General features: G+C 44.0%; 3 protein-coding genes across 4 annotated transcripts; 2 read left to right on the top strand and 1 right to left on the bottom strand.

Moving 5' to 3' along the window:
• Window positions 1-6: 6 nt before the first annotated feature.
• LOC136198894 (complement receptor type 2-like) lies at window positions 7-5,393 on the bottom strand. Of its 2 annotated transcripts, XM_065988957.1 has the most exons (18): window positions 5,312-5,393; window positions 4,362-5,258; window positions 4,229-4,302; window positions 3,962-4,171; window positions 3,738-3,908; window positions 3,298-3,690; window positions 3,067-3,243; window positions 2,411-3,010; window positions 2,156-2,356; window positions 1,897-2,103; window positions 1,668-1,844; window positions 1,419-1,601; window positions 1,141-1,368; window positions 914-1,081; window positions 694-858; window positions 612-641; window positions 490-561; window positions 7-436 (listed from the first exon to the last, which is right to left on the bottom strand). In XM_065988957.1, exons 3-18 carry the CDS (start codon window positions 4,287-4,289, stop codon window positions 129-131), a joined length of 3,351 nt encoding a protein of 1,116 aa, XP_065845029.1. In that variant the 5' UTR covers window positions 4,290-4,302; window positions 4,362-5,258; window positions 5,312-5,393; the 3' UTR covers window positions 7-128. The 2 variants fall into 2 exon arrangements, with proteins under 2 accessions (XP_065845029.1, XP_065845030.1); XM_065988958.1 differs by lacking the exons at window positions 4,362-5,258; window positions 5,312-5,393 and having other exon boundaries at window positions 4,229-4,353.
• On the top strand, window positions 4,521-12,318 carry LOC136198893 (complement C3-like). Its single transcript, XM_065988956.1, has 41 exons — window positions 4,521-4,593; window positions 4,650-4,741; window positions 4,806-4,992; window positions 5,046-5,223; window positions 5,280-5,338; window positions 5,530-5,547; window positions 5,599-5,659; window positions 5,707-5,786; window positions 5,839-5,881; window positions 5,932-6,016; window positions 6,074-6,188; window positions 6,243-6,458; window positions 6,518-6,676; window positions 6,727-6,891; window positions 6,952-7,170; window positions 7,219-7,377; window positions 7,432-7,503; window positions 7,561-7,615; window positions 7,669-7,719; window positions 7,770-7,973; window positions 8,025-8,154; window positions 8,206-8,440; window positions 8,495-8,704; window positions 8,808-8,859; window positions 8,909-8,962; window positions 9,017-9,493; window positions 9,544-9,622; window positions 9,674-9,827; window positions 9,879-9,974; window positions 10,020-10,215; window positions 10,272-10,465; window positions 10,516-10,671; window positions 10,726-10,785; window positions 10,839-10,951; window positions 11,007-11,106; window positions 11,162-11,242; window positions 11,295-11,406; window positions 11,460-11,567; window positions 11,622-11,687; window positions 11,739-11,809; window positions 11,866-12,318. The coding sequence occupies exons 2-41, from the start codon at window positions 4,689-4,691 to the stop codon at window positions 12,253-12,255; spliced, it is 5,313 nt and encodes a 1,770-aa protein (XP_065845028.1). The 5' UTR covers window positions 4,521-4,593; window positions 4,650-4,688; the 3' UTR covers window positions 12,256-12,318.
• Window positions 12,319-12,745: 427 nt separating this feature from the next.
• On the top strand, window positions 12,746-20,750 carry LOC136198892 (complement C3-like). The gene is made up of 42 exons (XM_065988955.1): window positions 12,746-12,974; window positions 13,028-13,185; window positions 13,236-13,261; window positions 13,322-13,490; window positions 13,631-13,689; window positions 13,742-13,759; window positions 13,820-13,886; window positions 13,942-14,021; window positions 14,072-14,114; window positions 14,176-14,260; window positions 14,314-14,419; window positions 14,478-14,708; window positions 14,758-14,901; window positions 14,956-15,126; window positions 15,188-15,400; window positions 15,447-15,599; window positions 15,657-15,728; window positions 15,787-15,841; window positions 15,892-15,945; window positions 15,999-16,187; window positions 16,253-16,382; window positions 16,438-16,666; window positions 16,726-16,938; window positions 16,995-17,046; window positions 17,099-17,149; window positions 17,210-17,512; window positions 17,562-17,747; window positions 17,811-17,886; window positions 17,943-18,102; window positions 18,159-18,242; window positions 18,294-18,480; window positions 18,533-18,738; window positions 18,790-18,945; window positions 18,995-19,054; window positions 19,104-19,234; window positions 19,294-19,393; window positions 19,444-19,524; window positions 19,583-19,688; window positions 19,749-19,856; window positions 19,916-19,984; window positions 20,041-20,111; window positions 20,160-20,750. The coding sequence occupies exons 1-42, from the start codon at window positions 12,907-12,909 to the stop codon at window positions 20,586-20,588; spliced, it is 5,349 nt and encodes a 1,782-aa protein (XP_065845027.1). The 5' UTR covers window positions 12,746-12,906; the 3' UTR covers window positions 20,589-20,750.
• The last annotated feature ends 971 nt before the right edge of the window (window positions 20,751-21,721 follow it).

The raw sequence follows: 21,721 nt of genomic DNA on the forward strand, positions 1-21,721 counted from the left end.
GGGATCTTTTCGCTCTTTTACCGGGGTTTATTAAAATAAGGAATTTTTAATTGAACCCAGAAGAACTGAAGGAAGAAAACAGCCAAGCAAAAACTCAAAACAGCGGCGTTTAGACGATACATTATAATTTAGTAAAGTTCAGGGCATTCGTTTCTCACTTTTTCTTCCAACTTTCTGTAGTTTGCAAAGGGAAGAATCAGATCGTGTTCCGTAAATTGGGGCCACCGGCTACCCGCGGGCAACGTGCCCGTGATTAGGTACTCTCCCCTTTGGAGGAGGGCACTGCAGGGGCAACGAATCTTCTCGGCGTTTACCAAAAAGACCTGATTGTTCTCAACTACACCCCGGGGGCCCCAGTACTTCTTGCCTACGGTGACGACGAAGCCGTTGCTTCCGAAGCGAAACATGGGAGGCAAATCGACAGTAAGAGTAGCCACTAAAAAAGAAAACGCCGTCAAAATTTTGTGCGCGAGAAAGTATCGAGCGTACTGAAGTGTTCGAGGTTGCTTCTTTTCTTACAAGCTTCCTTCACCGTCAGATTGTGCCTCTTTCGACAAGGAGCTGTACATATTACGTTAGGATACTTCAAAGAGGGTCCCTTATTGTCTTACCCGAAGAAACGATTCCATATCTCTTCTGAGCTAAAACACAGAGCTTATTATCGCAATTGCCAGATACAAAAAATGCACTTACTTCGGCAAATTTTTTCGCAGGAACGCTGACTAGCAAAATTGTTATTGTTGCCAAAGCAGCCCTTATAGTAGAGAGGCTTGCACGAGTTGTCTGCCCAATCAAAGTGATATCTTAGGACATTATTTCGACATGGGCCAATGTCAACTGGCTCCTTGCAGAATGTGTCTACGTAAAAATCAGGCAATAGCAATTGCTGTAATCCAAAGAGCACAGAACTCACTGCATTCACACGTTTTGTAGCATTCGTGTTGCGTCTCAAAAACATTGAGGCCCTTGAAACAGCCACCAACGAGGAACCTCTCGCAGATTCTCTTATCAGAGTTGTAGTACCACTTGTATTCATAAGCAGGGCAGTCTCCTGACGGCTTTGGTGCCGAACAAACACCTCCTGCAGCAAATAGTTGCCAGTCATACAGCTAAACTTAAAAGATGCTCAAGAAGACTTGCCTTGCTTGCACGGTCCATCTTCTACTTTAGAAATAGACTTCTTTGTTTTGCAGACTTCAGAGTGTAAATGGCATTCTGTTTTGTACGTGACAGCGTCGCTGCCGCAAACTGGGTCATCGATTTCGCTGCAATCGCTTTCGTCTGTGCACACGCACTCGCACTGCTCGTTTTCATTGAGAATGAGCTTTTTATGGTTGTTAAAGTCGCATGGCGTGTTTTTGCAGCGGTCTACATAAAAAAGATTTCAGCGTCTTAGAGTATAAAAGATTATCGCTTACCAAAGCATGTAGGCGGCTTTTTTGTCCATTCGCCCTTTTCATTGCATTCTGATTCGTCATTTCCAATTAATCGAAACCTGTCTTCTTTGCAAATAAAATTGACTTTTGACGGATACCTGTAGACGTCTCGATCTGGCGACACCAACACATTTTCGGACACATCGGGCTTTGGACACGTAACAACTAAAGAAGAAAGCACATCGGTCAGCATCTGCTATAACAGATACTACAGAATCTCTTGGCTTTTACCAACGCATGTCGGCAGCGGGTCGTGCCACTGAAGGCTGTCGTTGCACCTAACCGTTTTCAAGCCTTTGACTTCATATCCCACATTACATGTCAAAGTGACGAAAGTGTTGACTTTGTGGATTTCTCTGTCTGTGAATTTTCCATTGTAAGGATTCGATAGCCCAGGACAGGCTTTAGCTAAAGTCAGTATTGAGTGCACCTGCATCATTATTTGTGCATTTCACCGTACGTTTGCAATAAGGCCAGTGATCGGACCAAACGCAGCCGCCCACACACGTCAAACTTTCCTTGCCTACCAGAAAGTAACCAACGTCACAGCTGAAAGTGACGCTCTCGCCAATAGACACGTTCGAATTCGTAGTAGGCTTAACGATGCCGTGTTCAAAGTCTTCATAGGCGCAATAGGATGAATTCGCAGTAACGTTGCAAGGTTCTTCTGTAGAGGCAAAGATAATCATGCAATTGCGGCTAGCCTACCAACAGCTCACTTAGACACTGTGGAAAAACGTCGTACTTCCACGTTCCGTCTGCACCACATTTTATAGCACGGTCTCCATGAAGTTTAAAACACGTGTTACACGTGTATGAAACGTATTCCCCTACTTTGAACCCTTCGTCTTTGTGGTCTTTGGGCGCTCGCTGTCCATTTGTAATAAAACATGGATCAGGACAGTAGGTTACTCTTGCAGCTGAAACAAAAGAAGTATAGGTGCAAAGAATAAGGCTGCATGAAAAAACATTACGTTCACGGTATTTCTTTTTTTCGTCACAGATTTCATTGTACGGTTTCACGAATATGTCTACTTCGCAGATAGATAATATTCTGTTAGACCCAGGGATGTGTATAGACAAGTATTGCCCGGGAATGTAGTCATCGCAAAAAACATCGTAGTCTGTTGTAGTCATTGAAAGGGTGTCCTTTCGGCGCCCACATCGTGTGGCTTTTGATCTCTGTTCGTCATCTTCGCGTACAACCGGCTTGCGCCAGCTTTGAGATACGTGAACTTCAAAACCCGCAATGCTCGTAATTTCACCCGAGTGTCGAAGGTTTTTCAGATCGTTTAGCTTGAATTTTCTGATTGTGCTTTCCTTTATTTCTTTGACGCCGTAAACGGTCACGCTACTTACTTCGTATTCACGTTTCATATCTATCCAAAGACGAGGATTTTTCGTTCCAAAAACGATCTCGCCTTTGCTTGTCGTTTTGAGACATGTCACTGAGCAGTTACAGAAGAACTGACTGTACTTTCCATCAACAGAAAAATCAGAAATCTTCCTTCGTATTCCTTCTGCGCACGATCTGGAAGACGGCAATCTAAGCGTTTTGGGTACTTGGCATCCGCCTAAAAAAACGTATGCTTTACTTAGCCTGACAAGCCTAGACAATCAGAAGACTTACCGTAATTTCGAAGGCACTTTGGGGCTTTTCCATTCCACTTCTTGTTAGGCATGCACACCAACTCATCAGCTCCTATCATATCATACCCATCGAAGCAAGAAAACGTAGCAATCTTATGAATATCGTATTTAACGAATTCGCCGTTACGGGGAGGTAACAATTCCTGACATGAAACGCCTAAGCAGAAGAGTAAATAAATTTTTTATAATTACTGATTGCACGTAAGCATACGATGGCAGCATGGGTCAGGGCCACACCACGTGCCGTTATGCAAGCAGTCTCGTACAGGACGGTTTTGTAGAACAAAGCCGGCTTGGCACTCATAATGAATGTATTCGCCGACGTCAAAGTGTTTCTTATCTTCTATTATATGTCCATTTGTAGGATTTGAAGGACGAATGCAGCCGTCATGACAAACTGGCGTGTTTCCTTTCCACTTTCCTTCAGCACCGTGGCAGGTGAGTCTAAATGGTCCTTCGTTCAAATTCAATGTTTGATATCCTTTTCTGCATTCAAGTTCAACATCTGAACAGTTGCCATATAACGTCTCATTGTGTGCACATAAATTTTTGCTCTCCCGAGATATTATGGCATTCGGTACATTTGGTTTGTCACAGCATTGATCTAGAAGACAAAATTGACGGATTAAATTTATATGTCCTTAGCCATACCGCAATGCAAAGGCTGGCCGCTTAAACTACCGTCCTTCTTGCAAGTCCTATTGGTGTCACCTTGAAGAACAGCTGCACCGTCTCTGCAAGAATATGTGACAGTTTCTCCCTTGCAGATCGTTCCAGAACGTGAAGCCTGCACAAATTCTTTGACAACAGGCAGGAAACATGCTACAATAAAACGTCAGTAAACTTTGAAATAAAAACAACGCTATATAACATACTGGGGCATTTGCACTTGGGTAAAACTTTCGGGTCCCATACGGCCTTTCCCCTTTTTCTAATACACTTGATCTTAGTAGATCCCTCCAATTCATACGGAGGAACGCAGCTAAATTTGAACTCTGCTCCAATTTTGCGCCCCTTTTCGCTCCGTCTCGTTCTTTCACGTATTAAATGAGAGGGTAGCTCGTCCATTTTTTTACACTGTTTTCCTGTGGAACAGATCAAGTTAGATATGAGCTAGTGCCAACGCCTCCTTCGCACTCAACCTTCACTGACGGTCAGCACAGCACAGCCAATCACTAGAAGTAGCAACAGAGAAAGATGCATCGTTCTGGGTTAACTAGAAGACCAAGACTGGACGTTCAAAAGACGTTCCGTTGTCTAACAAGCCAAACTCACGTGCTCTCGTGTGAGAAGGGCAACTGGAGGAAAGGAAGATCCGGCTCTGCTTTTGTTGTCTCTCTCACATCCTCCTTATTGTCTCTCCACGGGAAAGGTCAAAGGGAAAAGCCGGGCACACAGGTAGGAGGTTGGCGTATATGGGGGAGAGATGAGCCCCACCCTCTACTCATCGCCGAACGAGACATATATAGTCAAAATCGCCTCTGGTTCCTTATTTTAAAGCTGCATAGTGAGATCACTCGTCGCAACCTATAGCTTCGTTCCCACTCAGCTTCCCGGCCTTAGAACTGTTACGCCGTCTGCGAGCGCAACAAGGAAAAGAATATGTCTGCAGCTTTTCTTGCTTTTGCTTTGCTTGTTACAGCAACCAATGCATGGTAAAACGTCTGGACTGTTAACGGTGGAGACGCATAGCAACCGGGTTCTCCCTTTTTTTTCCAGCTCCCCAAAGTATCTTGTCGTCTGTCCTGAAGTACTGCAAGTTGGAGTCGAACAGACGATTGCTGTCTCCTTATTCAGCGAAGAAACAATCCCGATCAAAGTTCAAGTAGAAAAGTTTGATGGTTCTGTCATAGACGAAACCGAATACGTCAATGTGCCCAAAGGCACAAAAGAGTTCAAGATCAGAGTAAAATCATCGTTTTTTTTGAAAAGGAGTAGCGATAGAGATGCTTCTTCCAGGTTCCCTGCGTCGACGTGACCGAACCGAGCGAAGGAGGGACTCGTTATGCCTACGTCAGAGTTCTATTGAATGATGTTGATTGCCAAATCAACGAGAGTCGACGAGTGATTCTGAGTCTCAAATCGGCATCAGTATTCGTCCAGACTGACAAACCTGTCTATAGAAGAGACGACGAGGGTAGAAACGGTCTGGCTTTCGTACGAAGGCATTGTCTAAAAAGGGGTCCTCTCTAGTGAGAATTCGGTTTGTTGCCGTCAAGTCAGACCTTAAGCCTGTGGAGGATCAGATCGAGGTGCGGTTGGGCTAACGAACGACGTAGTAAACAGCGTGGCCTCGCCGAATTCTAACCTAGCGCACGATGAGTGCGAATATTACCTGTTACTATGGCTACCACCCACAAAATCGATCTGGCGAGGCTACACAGAGAATGCATGCGCATGAAGACCGCTTCAGACTATTCACTGCTTGACGGATTTGTTTTAGGTCACCGTGGACATCAAGGTAATTATCTCGACAGTAGAAGGCAGCGTATCCAACAGGATAACGTCTTAGAATCCACAAGGCGTTATTGTCAATCGTTTCGTTCTCAAGCCAGCCTCTGAAGACAATCCAAGTATGTCGTCAGATGCGTTCAGTCTGTTAGTAAAACCTGGTCTGCAGCCATTCAAAAACATTCACTGAGTCTGGGGCATGACCCCATGTTTGGAAAGTGGACGATTTCTGCTAAATATGGCTGCAAGGTTGAATAGATAGTCTAAGTATTATTACGCCGAATTGACATACGTAATTTAGAATAGCGAGATTTCAGAATTTCATTTTCAAGTTGAAGATTATGGTATGCCATAGGAACTAATAACGCTTTCTCGGATTCTATTGTTTTATTAGTATTGCCGAGATTCGAAGTCATAATCACTCCACCTAAAATTATCGACGCAATAACTGATCACATCGTCGTTGGAGTGAAATCTATGTAATGCCTATATTTGTTTATTTTAGCAAATGGCGTGTGGCAATGACTGTACTCTAGATATACGTATGGAAAGCCTGTAGTAGGAAGGCTCAACGTCACGTTGGGGATAGCAGAGAGGAACTCCACTTTAGTTCGAATATTCAGAACAGAACTGTTTGAAATTACAAGCAACGTGAGCAGGCTAAGAACGACTTGAAATTGAATAAATATAGAGCCTGCCTTTCAGGATAAAGGAACGAAACAACTGACTTTTCCAAATGATGGTTACGGAGTCTTTCCAGAAGGAAAGTTGCTTTACATCTACGCAGAGGTTACGGAAAAAGCTAGCTTCATAAGTCAAAGCAATAGAGACAGAACAGCTGTTTTTACTGCCGTTCCCATTTTGCTTGATTGCAGTCTGTCAAAGCCTTTCTACGCACCTCTTCTGCCTTATGAACTAAACGTATGCACTAGTTCAAACGACTGCGTATGCATGACTGTGTATAAATTGCTATCGTTTAGATTCAGGCAAAATACGCTAACGGAGAATCAGCAGCTCAGAAAGACATCAAGATTGTTACGGGACACGACGGAAAGGAACTAACAGAGCCTTCTGATGAAAATGGAATAGCATCGTTTAGGCTCCAAATTAACACGCCAGCAAATAAAATCGCTATCAGAGTACGCAAAAGAGAAATATTTCTTTGTAGGTATGTTAAATGGACTCTTAGGCCAGCGTTGGAAGTCAACTGGAAGAGGAAGTGTGTCAACTACAAGCATACCAAACGTCATGCGACCAATACATGGTAGTTACCACACGTACTCCAGTACCGTTTAAGAAAGGCAGTCCTGCAACATTCGAAATTGTCAAGGGAGCAAATAATGCAGATGGCGAAGTAGAAATGCATTTATCCTTTTTGAGAGATGTACATACATGGTGGATTTCCTCTGTGTAGTTTTATTTTCACGTGGCGGTGATTTCTTGCGGAAAACTCCAAAGAACGTCCATTGAAAAAAACACAAAAGGACCAATTTCGTCGTTTCAAGTTAAAATTGAGCCAACTTTCTGTAGCACAATGTGTGTTGTGGCCTACTACGAAACAGAGTGCGACGAAAGCTCTGCTATAATTTCCGATTACTTATGCACCGACATTGAAGAAAAATGTTCCAATAATGTAGGTCATGAGCCGATTAGTTTTACAAAGACTATAAATTTTCAGTAGATGGGGCTTCAAGTTTTTGCTAGGGATAACACAGTTCAACCGGGACAGAACAATGTACAGCTCAGAATTACTGCAGCTCCGTATTCCGATATTGCACTCATGGCAGTTGATAAAGGACTCTACCTACTTAACAACGAAACTAAACTGACAAAAAAGAAGGCAATTCAATTCAGGAGTCTCAAATCAGTATAGTATAGTACCGTTTTCGTATAGATATTTAATGAACTGCGACGGTACGACACGTCGTGTGAGCACAAACTGAACGGAGTAGAGGGAATCTTTACCGTAGGTTTAGTATGATATCTGACTTAGATTTCAGTGATTGTGAAACTGTTCTATTAGGCTATTGGGCTAACGTCTCTTAGCAATGGAGTCATGTCACCTGCTCAACGTGACAGTAAAACATGAAGCTCCTCTTTCATTGCGTGTGGCAAAGAGCGTTGCTTTTAGGCGAAGAATGTGCTGAAAGTCGTCGAAGGCGAGAAGTATCACCAGTGGGAGGTTAGCCAGGTAGATATCAGCTAATTAAAACGTTTTGACGTATTGGGTAGAGTGCATGTGCAACCAGGGAGAAGAAATCCAACGACTTACTGTAGAATCAGCATCTGTCAACACGGCGGCACAATCTCTTGTTGACAGATGCAAATTGGAGCATCAAAAGCTCAGCACTGGAAAAAGTACACTTACAACAAAATGTCCAAATCCTTCTCGTGAAGATATCACCAGATTCTTGCAATGCTGCAGCCCTGAAGAAGGTAAGCAAAGATGCATCTATAAAATAGTATTACTAAGCGGTCTATAATCAGAACTAAAGGAGCTAAGAGGTCGAAGCGGAGAAGAACAAAATCCATATTCAATTTTGGAAGAAGACGCATATTTCGTCAAACGAACGTATTTTCCTCACGTTTGGCTATACGAAAAAGAAATCAAAATTGGGTAAACTAAAGTTCTTCTGTTAAATTTACCGACATTTAAAATCTTTTATAGAAAAGACGGAACAGCACTCGTAACTATTCATATTCCAGACACTATTACTGATTGGAGCATTCAAGGGTTGGCCTTTTCTAAACAAGGATTTTGTGCTGCAGATACAGTCTCCTTAAGAGCGTTTAAAACTGAGTTTGTGGAATGTCACGTGCCCTTTTCACTACGTCGTCGGGAGCAGGTTACAATAGCTTGCACGGTGTACAATTACCGAGCGCCAGGATTCCTTCGCTCAAAGGTATGACGTTAGTGCAAAGTGGAAGATGTAGGCATGAGCCATCAATGGTTATAGACGTGCCTAAGCCTTGTGGATCCCGGAGAGGATATATGCACAACTGCTGGATCTGGTCAATCAACCGATCCAATATGTTTTTTCATGGAAGGACATAGTACCAAGACTGTTCTTTTTCCGGTCGTTCCACTTAGAACGGGAAAATCAAAACTGAAAGTTCGTCTGACCTCAATTGCGGGAGAAGAGGTAGAGACCGAAATCCTTGTTGAGGTGAGTAAGCGAGAATCAGTAACTAAATTCAATCCTCAGTCTGTCTAAACAGAGACATAGGTCAATATTTTGTCTTAGTCATAGCATTATCTTCTGTTTTTAGCCTGAAGGCGTTGTTAAAGACTACTCCTACAGTGCTGAGCTAGATCCTCAAGGTATGCGATAAAGAGTTTAGAAGAGAACGTTTGGCAATTCTTTGGGTAGGTGCTAATGCAATTAATGCCCAAAATTTGTGCAAGTCTTTAGCCGCTCCTAAAGGTATACAATAATTACAGCGCACAAAGCTGTGCAACTATCTATGATTTGGGTTAGATCTACGAAAAGGTCAATGCTACAGGGGCCCCTCATACTTGCCTCCAAACAACGGCAAAAACTGCGAGGGCGAACTTTTCGCTAAACATCTTACAAAACAAGAGTGCTGCGACAATCAAATCGAAAAATTTGCAGTTTCCTGGTCAGATGGGACACGGTGCGAGCTCTGTCCTAAACAGAAATTTGAGCGCCAGTGTATCGACGGTAGCAAAAAGCAAATCAATACGTTTTACGTTCGATTGCCGGAGAACTACGTTGCCGGCTCTGACACAGCCTGGCTATCGGTCACAGGAAACTATTTCCAGGGTACACTAGAGGCTGTAGACAACGTTGAGAAGCTGCTGCGAGAGCCAGGCGGATGCGGGGAGCAGTCAATTGCACGATTTGCGCCGAACGTGGCTATAGTTAAACATCTGAATGCTACCGGAGAGCTCTACGTTGAAGTTCGCAACAAATACACGGACTTGATTCAACGAGGCGAGTAATTTGTGCGCAGTAGCACAGCGAATTATCAAAAATTAATTTAGGATATACGTATCAATTAAATTACCGTAAGCAATCATCGGGAGCATTCGCTAAATATCAGCGCACACCTGCCTCAACATGGTTTGTAAAATAAACATATAGGTATCTTTAATTGATGTACGATCGTTATAGGTTGAGCTCTTTCGTACTGCAAACGTTCTGTGATGCTAGACACTACGCTAATATTGACGAAAACGTCATACAAAGCCTCATCACGTTTTTGACAACTAGGCAACTGCTGAGTGGCGCCTTTGAGGAAACGTACACCACTTCTAACTATCTCATTGTAAGTACTGCGGATTCTCAGCATTCCCCTTGTGTACGGGTAAATTTTCAGGGCGGAGTAAAAGGGGGAGATGCGTCTCTAACTGCCTACGTTGTAAACGGAGCATTAGAATGCTGTCAAGCACCAAATCATCCTTTCTTTACTCCGGTAAGGCGAGTACAACCAAAAAATCACTCTAACAATTCGTTTTAGAATGCTACAGCCGCTTTTTGCAAGGCAGTTCAGTTTTTGGAGCTCTATGTGGAACACGATGTCGTTGTAAGGCCCTATAGTCGGGCCATTGTCTATGCTGCTTTGGTAAAGGCGTGCACAACGTGCCGTCTTTGCCAATGCAGAACTGAAATGCTAACGAAGGCGAGACTTATTCTAGATCAAGTATCCACAGACCGTACGCCACGTTTTGCAGTTTTAATTAATGTCGATTTTCTCAAGCGTTCTATTTAGGAGAGGATGGGGCGAGGTATTGGTCAGCAAACGGGCAACCGTTACCAAACGGCGCTGCTGATCCCATATCAGTTGAAACAACTGCGTACGCGTTGTGCGGATACGTTGAAGAGGAACACATAAACAGTTCGGGGTCGTTAGCAAAGTGGTTGAACAGTGAAAGAAACGCGGCTGGAGCGTTTAAATCAACTCAGGTACAATAATTTCAAAGTTAAAGGACGCATCTGATGTTCCGTACTCGTAGGACACGGTCGTGGCTCTAAGATGCCTTGCTAAGTTTGCCAGCGCAATTAAACTCAAAAGAGCTCTAACAGTCAACATAACGACACCAAGAAACAAAACCTTTGCACGACTATTGCACATTAACGACGCTAATAAAGATTTGAATCAAAGAGTAGAGGTAAACAAGTTTGGTATCTTGTAGTCCTTATAAAAGTATACTGTATACTTTTAGCTGCCTCGCAATGATATTATTAGAGTAGAAAGCACAGGAAACGGTCTTGGAATGCTTCAGGTACTTTTCATTGACTTCGCGCGTTTTCTATACGTAAAATATCCCTCGGTTAGGTGAACGTCGAATACAACGAGCCAACGACGGAAAACGACGAATGCAAGTTCGATTTTTCGGTGACACCCGAAACACTTCAAAACAATGACATTTTACTGACAGTTTGTGCCCAGTAAGTTATCATTTGAAAACTCAATACAGCCTATAACTTTGGGATTGCTCCTAAGATACACGGGTGATGTCGATACGGATCAAGCTATGATAGAAGTCGAATTGCCAACAGGTTATGTTGCATGCAAGAAGGACCAACCACATTGCCTCAAAGAGGTTGCTACAGCTAACAAATAACTAATTATTGCTCATCCCAATGATCAACTTCTAGCTAAACGAAACTCGTGGCAAATCTATTCGTCTTGACAGAATCGAAACCTCCGGCAGGGGAGCGATTTTCTACTTTGATCAGGTTGAACTAATTAACACACAATGTCCTGTACGTTCTAAACAGTCTGCCATAGATTGGTTCATCACCTGAGAACCGTACGTGTTTCACGTTTCGAGCAACTCGCGAGTACGAGGCCAGAAGTTTAACTTCTGTTAGCGCCAAAGTTTATTACTATTACCGTAGAGGTGGGAATGAGGCAGAAAGACTACGCATTTTTCACATTGTCTGTTCTAAACAGATCAAAGTTGCACCATCTTCTACGCTCTAGATGATGCAGTTCCTGATTTAGCCTTACACTGCAGTAAACCTGAAACTAGCAAAGAACCGTTATGCATTTGCGGTGCAGGTAAAAAGACGTGGTACAGATTTGGGTGCTTTGTCTATTCAGTAATAAAATTAGGCCGCTGTCCGAAACTTGAGCCCATTAAACAGAGGTTGTGCAATGCATGTCTACACCACGACTACGGTAAACCCTATTCAACCAGATTTCTATGCGTTCTTAGTATCTGTGCTCTAGTGTACCGCGTTCAAGTTAAGAAAATTAAGAAAGAGAACGGATGGCAAAAAACCAAAGTCAATATAGTAGATGTATGCTACTAATAGGAGCAAATATTCAAATATTAATTATGTTATGGTTTATACAGATATTGAAGCCGGGACGTCACGATTTTAAGCGACGTGACGACATAACACTTTGGATGCCAACAACGTGCTCTCAATCACTGCCTTTTAAAATTGGGAAAGACTATCACATTCAGGGAGAGGACGGCGTCAAATTTGTTTTGGATCACACATCTCTGGTAGAAAAGTGGCCGGGAGATAAGTCAACGTGCACCGACGCTAGAAAGAAGTGCGAAAAAAGGTGTAATCGGAGAGGGAGAAACAGGAGACAGAGGTGTCTTGACAAATGCGAAGACGAAGAGAAAGACTGCAAGAAAGCAATTAAGCAATTTTTCAAGTACGTGGTTAAACTGAGAGACGAAAAGGGAGCTGAATGCGAACTGCCTCAGGAAAAACTTTGCCCAAAGGAGTGACATTTTGTTTGGTAGTTTTTGCTGTTTGTTGATAGCAGTAGCTCTAATCCATGTACACTGTCAGTCGTGTGGGTGCTACTAGCCAACGCCTTACTAGTAGTAGGCACAACAGCCCACCTGCCCGGCAGACTGAGCGTCCTGTAGCGTGCATTTCTCCGTCATTAATAAATGGCATAATCAATAATGGCGCCAGATAATGACAGAAGTGACCAAACGCTGCCTGTGGCAGCAGAGCAATCTCAACTTTAGTTTACCATGCATCAAATTTGAAACAATGACCTGAGAGACATCCCGCCTAAATTATTTATGTTCTCTGAGGATCTCTCTCTGCACGCCTTTCACCATGAGCGTCTATCCACCCACGGGGAGTCCCGTTCTACGTCTGCCTACAACAATACGGTCTCTTTTCCATCCTGTTTGTTGGACAGTCGAAAGGTGACCTTATCTACAACCCGCCGGGGTCACGGAGCACGTGAGAAAAGAGAACAATAGCAACCAACAACCCCACGGGGCCCGTGTCTAGGTTGAACTCGTCTCCCACTTTCCGTCTCGTAGGACAACTCAGGATAATCCGGAGACATTCGCCCGTGCTCGATTTGTCTTAAAGAACGCTGTCTCGCGGACTCCAGATCAGTTTATCCCACGGAGCCAATGAAAGCCTATCTCGCAACCGTGCTAGCCATAGGAGCTCTGCTCTCCTATGTTCAAGCGTCTAACAGGTAAGGAAGCTTGTATCAGTGCTACAGGAGATCACAGTAATCTCTATTCTAAGGCCACACTGTTTCGTGGCCGTGCCAAACGTCGTGCAAGCCGGCGTCGAACAAAAAGTGTCGGTGTCGGTATTCAACGTCAATAACGTACCTATGATCGTTCAAGTGGAGCAGGGCGGAATGATGATACACAACGCCAAACAGCAAATCCTTTCCCACGGTTAGAACAAAGGAAAATATGACGTCATCATAATCAAATAAATTTCTTAGGGTCTCCGAGAGACTTCACCATTCTGGTACATCTCTACCTAGACGAAAAGGCTTGAAAATTGAGCAAAACCTCCTTTCTTGCATAGATACCGCTTCAGACCGTCTATTCCGTCCCTCCTACCGTCGTCATCAGAGTTATCTCGGCGAATCCCGGCCTTTTGAACTACGACAGAAGCATCCAGGTCGTTCTTTCCACGAAAATCGACTCGGTGTTCGTGCAGACCGACAAACCCGTCTACATTCGCGACGACATCGGTGAGCCACGCCATCTGCCAAAAAATTCCCACGGCACGCGCGTCCTTCTGGCCCTGTGACCTTGCATCCCCAAAAAATTGCATGGACCGTTTTGACCGTTTTTGTGCGACTTCTTCTATAATGCTGACATCGTCTTTCAGTTCACGCTCGCTTTGTTGGCGTAAGATACGACCTGTTGCCGCTCGACTTTCCGAGAGAAGTAAGGATCGCGCTCCAGTTCCTAGCCTAGTCTAGCAGGTCCTTTCTTTTAGGTGTGCGTCGACATCAAAGTCAGTATCAGTATCTCCGGCTCTAAGCTATTGTTCTCTAAGTGCGCTTCATCTGCCTAGAATCCCCAGGATGTCATAGTCGATCGGTTCTTTCTCAATATCACGAGCACGCCAGGACAAAACGCAGGTGAGGGCACCCTTCGCCCTCCATGATTTTTCTATGCACACTGCATGCGTCGTAGCCATCATAAAGAAAGACATCGCATTGGGTCCCAGTCCCGTGGTTGGCATTTGGAAAATAATCGCAAAACATGGCCTAAACGTAAGGCGAATTTTTGTCAGACGATTTTCGTTGCTATGGCAATCATTTAGAATAATATGACGTCAGAATACGAATTTGAAGTGAAGGACTACGGTATGCCGATATGGATGTCAGTAAGGACGAGCTAAATTAATTAATTAAATATTGCGCGCAGTTTTGCCTCGTTTTGGAGTCAGCATTATTCCGCCCAGTTCTGTCGCCATTACAGACGATCACATCAATTTTGGCGTTGAAGCAAAGTAGAAAAGCTTTTATGAACCAAATAGAATTTTCCAATAGTGACTATGCTTAGGTACACATACGGCAAAGGGGTCACAGGCAAAGCTCACATTCGCTTGGGGGTGTGGAACGAAGAAAGCAACAAGGCGGACGTTTTCACATCAGTCGTCTCCGATTTGGTCTCTACATTAATTATTTCCGTGAAATTTCGTCACTTATTTGTTGTTTATTTATCAGCTACCTAAAGACAAGGGAACGAAAGAATTTACGTTTCCGAATCAGTTCCAAGAACAAGTGGCGTTTCCGAACGGAAAGCGACTCTTTATTCACGTCGAAGTGATCGAAAAAGCGAGCGGCGTCAACGAGAGCGCCTCCGACAGGTCCGCTTTCTTTACGTATGAACCAATAGTGTTGGACTGCGATTTGACGCCTCCCTTCTACAAGCCCAATCTTCCGTTTCTTCTGACGGTATATTCGAATATCAGTAAAGGCTGTAGGAAATATTGTGCGTTTTTAGGTTCGTGCAAGATACCGCAATGGAAATCCTGCTTCGGCTCACGTTGAACTCGATGGAAAGCAGTCTGCCAAGACTGATAGCGAAGACGGAACGGCGACGTTTTCCATAGACGTCGGTGATGTTTCAGAAGAGCAAACGTTTAAGGTGTTACTTGCCAAATAACAATTTTCTAGTGTAGAATTATTGTCTCTACTTCAGCTTAACGTGGGAGGGCAGAACACTTTTAAGCCATGCAAGTTTGAGAAATTTAATAGTCCGCTGTGTCGCGGTTCTGCTGGCTCCATCGCTGTTCGACTCAAGCAAATGGGCGAGGTAAAAATTGGGACAGCGGTAGACTTTGAAGTTGTGAAAAGAAACAACGTCGCCAAGGTAAATTATACGAAGACTCGCAGGATGATTCAGCAGAGTACAAATGCTCCTCCGCCTTTAGACGATCCCTCTTACTGCCATAATCACTTCGTGCGGTGTCATCCGAAAAACCGTTTACTTTTTGAGTGAACAGGGGCCAATTACAAGCTTCCCGATTACTTTTGACGAGGACACTTGCAGCAAAGCGACCGTCTTTGTCTACTACATCAACACTTGCAATCAAGTGGTTGCCGCTATAACTACTGTTGACGTTGAGCAGCGATGCCCTAACGACGTAAGAACCCTCTGCTTTTTATTGAGCGTATAGCAATGCGCTCTAGGTTCGTTTGGAAGTCGATAACTCCCACACCCATGCACCCGGATCTAGAACGGATCTCGTTATAAACGCCGCAGTTAACTCGGACATTTCTTTATTGACTGTCGATCGCGGTCTGTACTTGCTGAACAACAAAAATAAGCTTACAAAAGAGCAGGTGATATAAATGTATATGTTCGTACTGATAGCTCGAGTTGACAAAGATCTTGTCTAGGTATTTACGGACTTGCTGAACTACGATAAATCGTGCGGATACACTTCAAGAGATACTAGCGGACTATTTGCGGTCAGTCTAAGAAATGGAGACCATGTTCTGGGGTGGACTTTGAAGCGTTGCTTTGCAGGCTGCTGGACTCACAGCTTCGACGAGTGCAGTGCTTTCTTTAGCGAGCAGAAAAAGTGCGCATTCTTTTTTTGACACGCTTGCAATATCAAACGTTGCTGCTTAGGTGAAGAATGTCCAACACGTCGTCGACGAGAAATACGTTCGAGCGAGGAGGCTGGTAAGTTGTGAGATCAATGGTGGGAGCGTTTTCGTGATCGTGTTTTTGTGCAGCTTGCTTGACGAGGGAATGTGAGCTCGTCGAGCGACTTCGAACGCACAGGGGTCTGACTTCGCCGAACGCCGTCTATAGCTTCTGCAATAAAGAGTTGAGGAAGCTGCAGACAGGCGAGAAGAGACTGCATGGTGGTTGTCTCCTCACAGACGAAATGCAAGACGAATTGAACAAATGCTGCTTATCAAGTAAAGATAGAGAACTCAAACCTCGGAGAGTGGGCCTCTTAACTTGCGCTCTTCATATATTCCAGATATCAAAGACTTGATAAGTCGAGCTCGAACAAACAATATAGAATTTGCCGAGCCTGAAGAGTTCGAAGACAACAACATTCAAGTGCGATCCTTTTTCCCGCACGTTTTGAGCGACTACTTCAATAACGGGTAATCGATAGACCCAAATATTTCTTCTCATACGAATTACACTTACCGTACGCAGAGACCAGTCGAGGATGACGAAGACTCTTACGTTGCCCGACTCCATAACGGAGTTCGAGATCCAAGCGCTGGCCTTTTCGAGCCGAAAAGGCTTCTGCGTTGCCAAGCCCGTCTCCATTCGCACTTCCAAGCCGGTGTTCGTCGAGTGTCATATGCCGTTTTCGTTCCGTCGTCAGGAGCAAGGTACTCTGAAGTGCACGGCATACAATTACGAAGAGTCTGAACAAGCGGTAATTAATTAATTAAAAACGACAAAAATTCTATGGTACTATTTGTGTTTATTTATTAGTTTGGTATGCAACTCAGAAACCCTTCTCCCAGTCTGTGCACGACGGCCGGATCGGGACAATCAACGTCTGTGGCAAAATTTCGCGTTCGTGCTCACGAGACTAAGACTGTGCTGTTTCCCTTTGTGCCTCTCAATATTGGAGAGTCGAACGTGACTATTAGTCTTTATTCCTCACAGGGACCAGATCACCTTGTGCAGAGCGTGCGAGTTGTTGTAAGACAGCAGGAGATTCTTTATAGAGTAGGACTTATTCTGGTTCTTGTGTACAGCCTGAGGGAATTCTTGAGGAGTATGACTACAGCGCTGAATTGGATCCTCAAGGTACTGGCTTGGATATTCATTACGATAAACAATACTATGGAGACGTTTGCAGGCCTTCACGTAGAGGGTGGTCCAAAGTGCACGTTTGAAGCTCCTAAATTTGGTACACTTGCCAAGACGCGCAGACAGATGGCACCGTTTTATTATTGCTATTCTAATTTAGATTTTCGTATGGGGACCTGCTATCGCAATGTGAGAAACGAAATAGGTTCAGACAGCCCGATGTGCGGCAGTCCTCTGCCTGAAGTCTACACCAAAACTCAATGCTGTGACAACGAAATGCCGCAATTTTCTATGGCTTGGTCAGCACCAGGCGGTCAATGTGAACTTTGTAAACGAAGAACAGAAGAGTTTGCTTGCGACGTCGACGGCGTACCTGGAGGGCTGCAACAAAAGAATTCTTTCTACACTCGATTGCCCGAAAATTTTGTACCCGGCTCAGAGACAGCTTGGATTTCTTGCACAGGTGAAAATGCTGGTGTAGGCGCAAATAACCTGTCTATGCTTTTCTCAAGGAAAATACTTTGAGGGCACTATGACTGTAATTGACGGTATCCACAGTCTTCTTAGGCAGCCTGGTGGCTGCGGTGAACAAAACATGATCAGATTTGGACCAAACGTGGCAATTGCTAAGTATTTACGTGCAAGTGGACATCTAGTGGGAGACAAGAAAGCTGAGATGACTGAACTACTGAAGAGAGGTGCACATGGAATTGTCTACGTTTCTGTGCGTACAGTAAAACTCTGTTTTTGATCCTTTTTAGGTTATGATTGGCAGATGAGATACCGAAAAGACAACGGAGCATTTTGTGTCTTTCCCGGCTACCAACCTTCTACATGGTACACCTATTATTATCGATATTGCCAATTTTTTAGCTATACAGAGTCGGTTTTAGGCTTAGTTCGTTTGTTCTTCAAACCATCTGCGAGGCTAAACAATTCATTTTCGTTCACCCGAACACTGAAGTTAGCCTAATCAACTTCTTAGCAAATGATCGTCAGAACGAGGACGGATCTTTTTACGAAGGATTTCAAGTGTATCACAGAGAAATGGTGGTACGTTCGTTTGCTGGAAAGTAGCGTTGTCCGAAATTTTTAGTGTTGCCTAATAGGGTGGAGTTCAAGAAGGGGGTGCATCTATGACTGCCTTTACTATGCTTTCTCTGCTTCAATGTCAGTGCGGCGAGTCTTCAGCGGTATAAAAAATCTATTTCTGAAGTTTTTTTACCACTGGTCTTCCTATGTAGAACGCTATTTGCAAAGGTGTCGGCTATCTTCAACGTCAGATTAACGAGAACCAAATAAATCGTCCCTACGCAAGAGCCATTATATACTACGCTTTGCTGCGTGCTTGCTCGACGTGCAAGAGGTGCAACTGCGATCAGAATATACTGTCACGAGCAAGAGAACTGCTTGATAAAAAAGCTAAAATTAGTAAGTCTGATCATGAGAATTCGATTTAATTAATATCACGTGGTCTTCACAGACGAAGATGGGTCAAAATACTGGCCCGCAGACACAACGTTGGGCAAGGCCTATTGGTATCGGCGTAGACCTAATGCCATAGCCGTTGAAACGACTGCTTATGCCCTCTGCGCGTACGTGGCAGCTGGCGATGTGTCAAGGGCAGGCTCAATTGCCAAGTGGCTCAATAGCGTACGGAATTCCAAAGGAGCTTTTGTTTCAACTCAGGTAAATTCTTTTATTGGTAAATCATATGTGCGTTTATCTCATTGTTCTCAGGATACTGTGGTTGCCCTGAAATGCTTGGCCGAATACGCTGTTTCCTTGAAGAAGGAACGTTCGATTCACGTAAAAGTGTCGGCTCGTCACGACAAAAAGTTCGGCGCCAGTTTTGACATCACGAAAGGAAATTTGGATGTCAATCACAGAGCAGTGGTACATTACACATAGATCGATTATTTAATTAAAGCGATGGATTTTTAAGATTCCGATCAATGACATAATCGAAGTCCAAACAACTGGAACCGGTCTTGGTCTTTGCCAGGTACGTCTTTCTCAATTTCTGCGTGTGCGTGCACTATTGATTTCGTTAGCTTCACGTTCAATATAACATACCTCAAGCACTAGAGGACCAGTGCCGCTTTAACTTCACAATTCAAGCAGAATCGTTTGAAAATGCGAACGTGATTGAACAATCGCACATCACTATATCCGTTTGTGCCCAGTAAAGCCACAGAAAATCAGATTAGCGGCGTGCAAAAAGATTAACAACACTCTTTCTAGGTATTTGGGAGAAAACTATACAAGTATGGGCATGGTGGAAGTCGATTTGCCAACGGGCTACGAGGCCTGCCTTAGTGGACACGACGATTGTCTCAAAGAGGTACGCACATTGAGTGTGCCGCTGCTCTGAGGTAAACCGTCTTTCTCAAGCTTCAAGCTCGACACAAAGATGACTTGAATATGTCGCTCTTTGAAGTACGTGGAAGCGGTCCTGTGTTCTACTTTGACACGGTAGCCGAACCGTCGTATCTCTGCAACGCCAGTTGATTATTAAGGATCTGTTGCAAAGATTCCAAACGACGAGCTTATTTGCTTTCAATTCCGAGCCAACAAGGAGTACGACGTAAAGCAATTGGTGCCAGTCAGTGCAAGAGTCTATGACTATTATGAGCCAGGTATGAATCATTGAGATTTGACCCACAATCTTTAGCCTATACCAAGTCGCTTATGTGTAGATGAAAGATGCGAGAAATTTTACACGTTGGGCGACGCTCCGGCGCAACTGTCTGTGAATTGCAAAAAGACAGAAAATCGAGATTCTCCTGCATGTGTTTGTGGAACAGGTATCGACTATAGAAGGGCACCGTGGGAAAGGGTCACTTTATTGGACTTCTTCCCCTAGCACGATGTCCTTCGAATTTCAAAGAACACCCTAATCGATTGTGCGAGGCTCAATGTCGCCACAGCTTTGGTAAAGAATTTCGAATTTTCTCGTTTGCTTACTCACGTTCGTCTCATTGAATATAGCCTACATGATAACCGTGGAAAATATTGTCCCAGAAGGAGAATGGAATGTAATCACGTTCATTGTCGACGAGGTACGTACGTCATAGGCCCTCAGAACATTTTTTTATGTTGTGTGTAAGGTTTTGAAGCAAGACGCAAAGAAACCAGTCGTCGAAGGAAGCGAAGTCAATGCGACCATTGCTCGCGTTTGCGACCAAAAGAAAATATTCGAAGTGGGGAAGAAGTACCACGTGCAGGGAAACAACAGGCCGAAAATGGTTTTCGATGACGCTGCCCTAGTCGAGAAGTCTCCAAGCGAATTAGCGGATGAGTGCATTGAAAAGGCTCCTAAGAAATGCAAAGAGCCGGAAGGCGGGTACAAGAAGTGCAAAGAGATAAAAAATAAGCAGAAGAGTCAGGCATGTAAAGAGTACAAAAAGTGTGTAAAGAAACACGAGGAAAAGTGTCAGGAGAAAGTCGATGAGGGGTTTGAATGCTATCTTAGGAAGATCAAAAAGGCGAAAGAATGCAACATGGTTGGCGTCTGCCTTCAAGACGTTTGTCACTAAAACTATCATACCACTCACTGTCCAGTGAACTGATACCACGATGATTTTCTCTTTTTCTTGTTACTTCGTGTCTATCTTATATGAAGTCAGCTCGCTTTGTGTTTATGTTAGCGTTATGGCATCACGCCTTATATTTCCTGTAGCCTTTGATTTTGCTCCCCACGTGGCGACCAAATAAGGAAGCATACGGGAATGACTTTCACACCTAGGTCATTGTTTGGCAAATCATGGCTTCTTTCTGTCTCGCTCGAATCGTCATCTGCGAATTCAAGAAAGGAAAGCTGTTCGAAAGACGATGGAGGCCTCGTTTCGTCGATCCAACGCGCCTACTACGTCTTGCATCTGCTACGACCACGACGAAGTCCTATTGGCCTTTAGGACGCATTTTACGCTCTGTTGAAGAGCACAGTACTATAGTCTATACGCAAATGCCAAAGCCTTGTAGTATCTCGTAGAGAAGGGATTAGGGGAAGATGGCCGAGCAGTCAAGTTATCAAGAGCCTATGGAAAAACTGCAAATTTTTAGTTCTTGGATGAAAAACTGCGAACGTCCAGGACTCGCAAGGAACCTCGCCGGCTACTTGAGCTCCTATCACGCGTGCAATCACTTCACAAGCAGACGAAAGAAGAGTCAACGCAATATATCAATCAAATTAATCTTTTTTTCCAATTCTTTTAGGGGCAAAATTCTAGCGTGCATTAGATCGAAGTTACAGCCAATTACAGTCCAGAAAGATAGATTCCTAACCCTTCTAGACATATCATCTTGAAAGGATTCGCACCATTACCGTAATACCGGCGCTTCTTTTTTCCAAACATCTGGTGAGCTCATTACTTCGCGGCATGTATGAGTAACTAGGTGTGGCACCCTTGTAAGGCTTTCCAAAAGAGATTCTCCATTGCGCCAGTCGAGCCAAACACTTTGCTCTTCTGCCCAATGACGACAAAAGAGTAGAATACTGTGCAGAATAAAACTTTCTTTGCACGTTATCTCACGTGTTTTATCATCTAGGTGTGGTCGCGAACTACCGTTTCCAATCGCGTTTTCAAGTTCCTAATTTTGACGTAGAGACTTCCCTTTGGCACGTCCGTGCGCCATACGTCAGAAAATCCATTTGCGGACCACTCCGTTT

The sequence above is a fragment of the Oscarella lobularis genome, chromosome 20 (assembly GCF_947507565.1).
Source record: "Oscarella lobularis chromosome 20, ooOscLobu1.1, whole genome shotgun sequence".
Classification (NCBI taxonomy): domain Eukaryota; kingdom Metazoa; phylum Porifera; class Homoscleromorpha; order Homosclerophorida; family Oscarellidae; genus Oscarella; species Oscarella lobularis.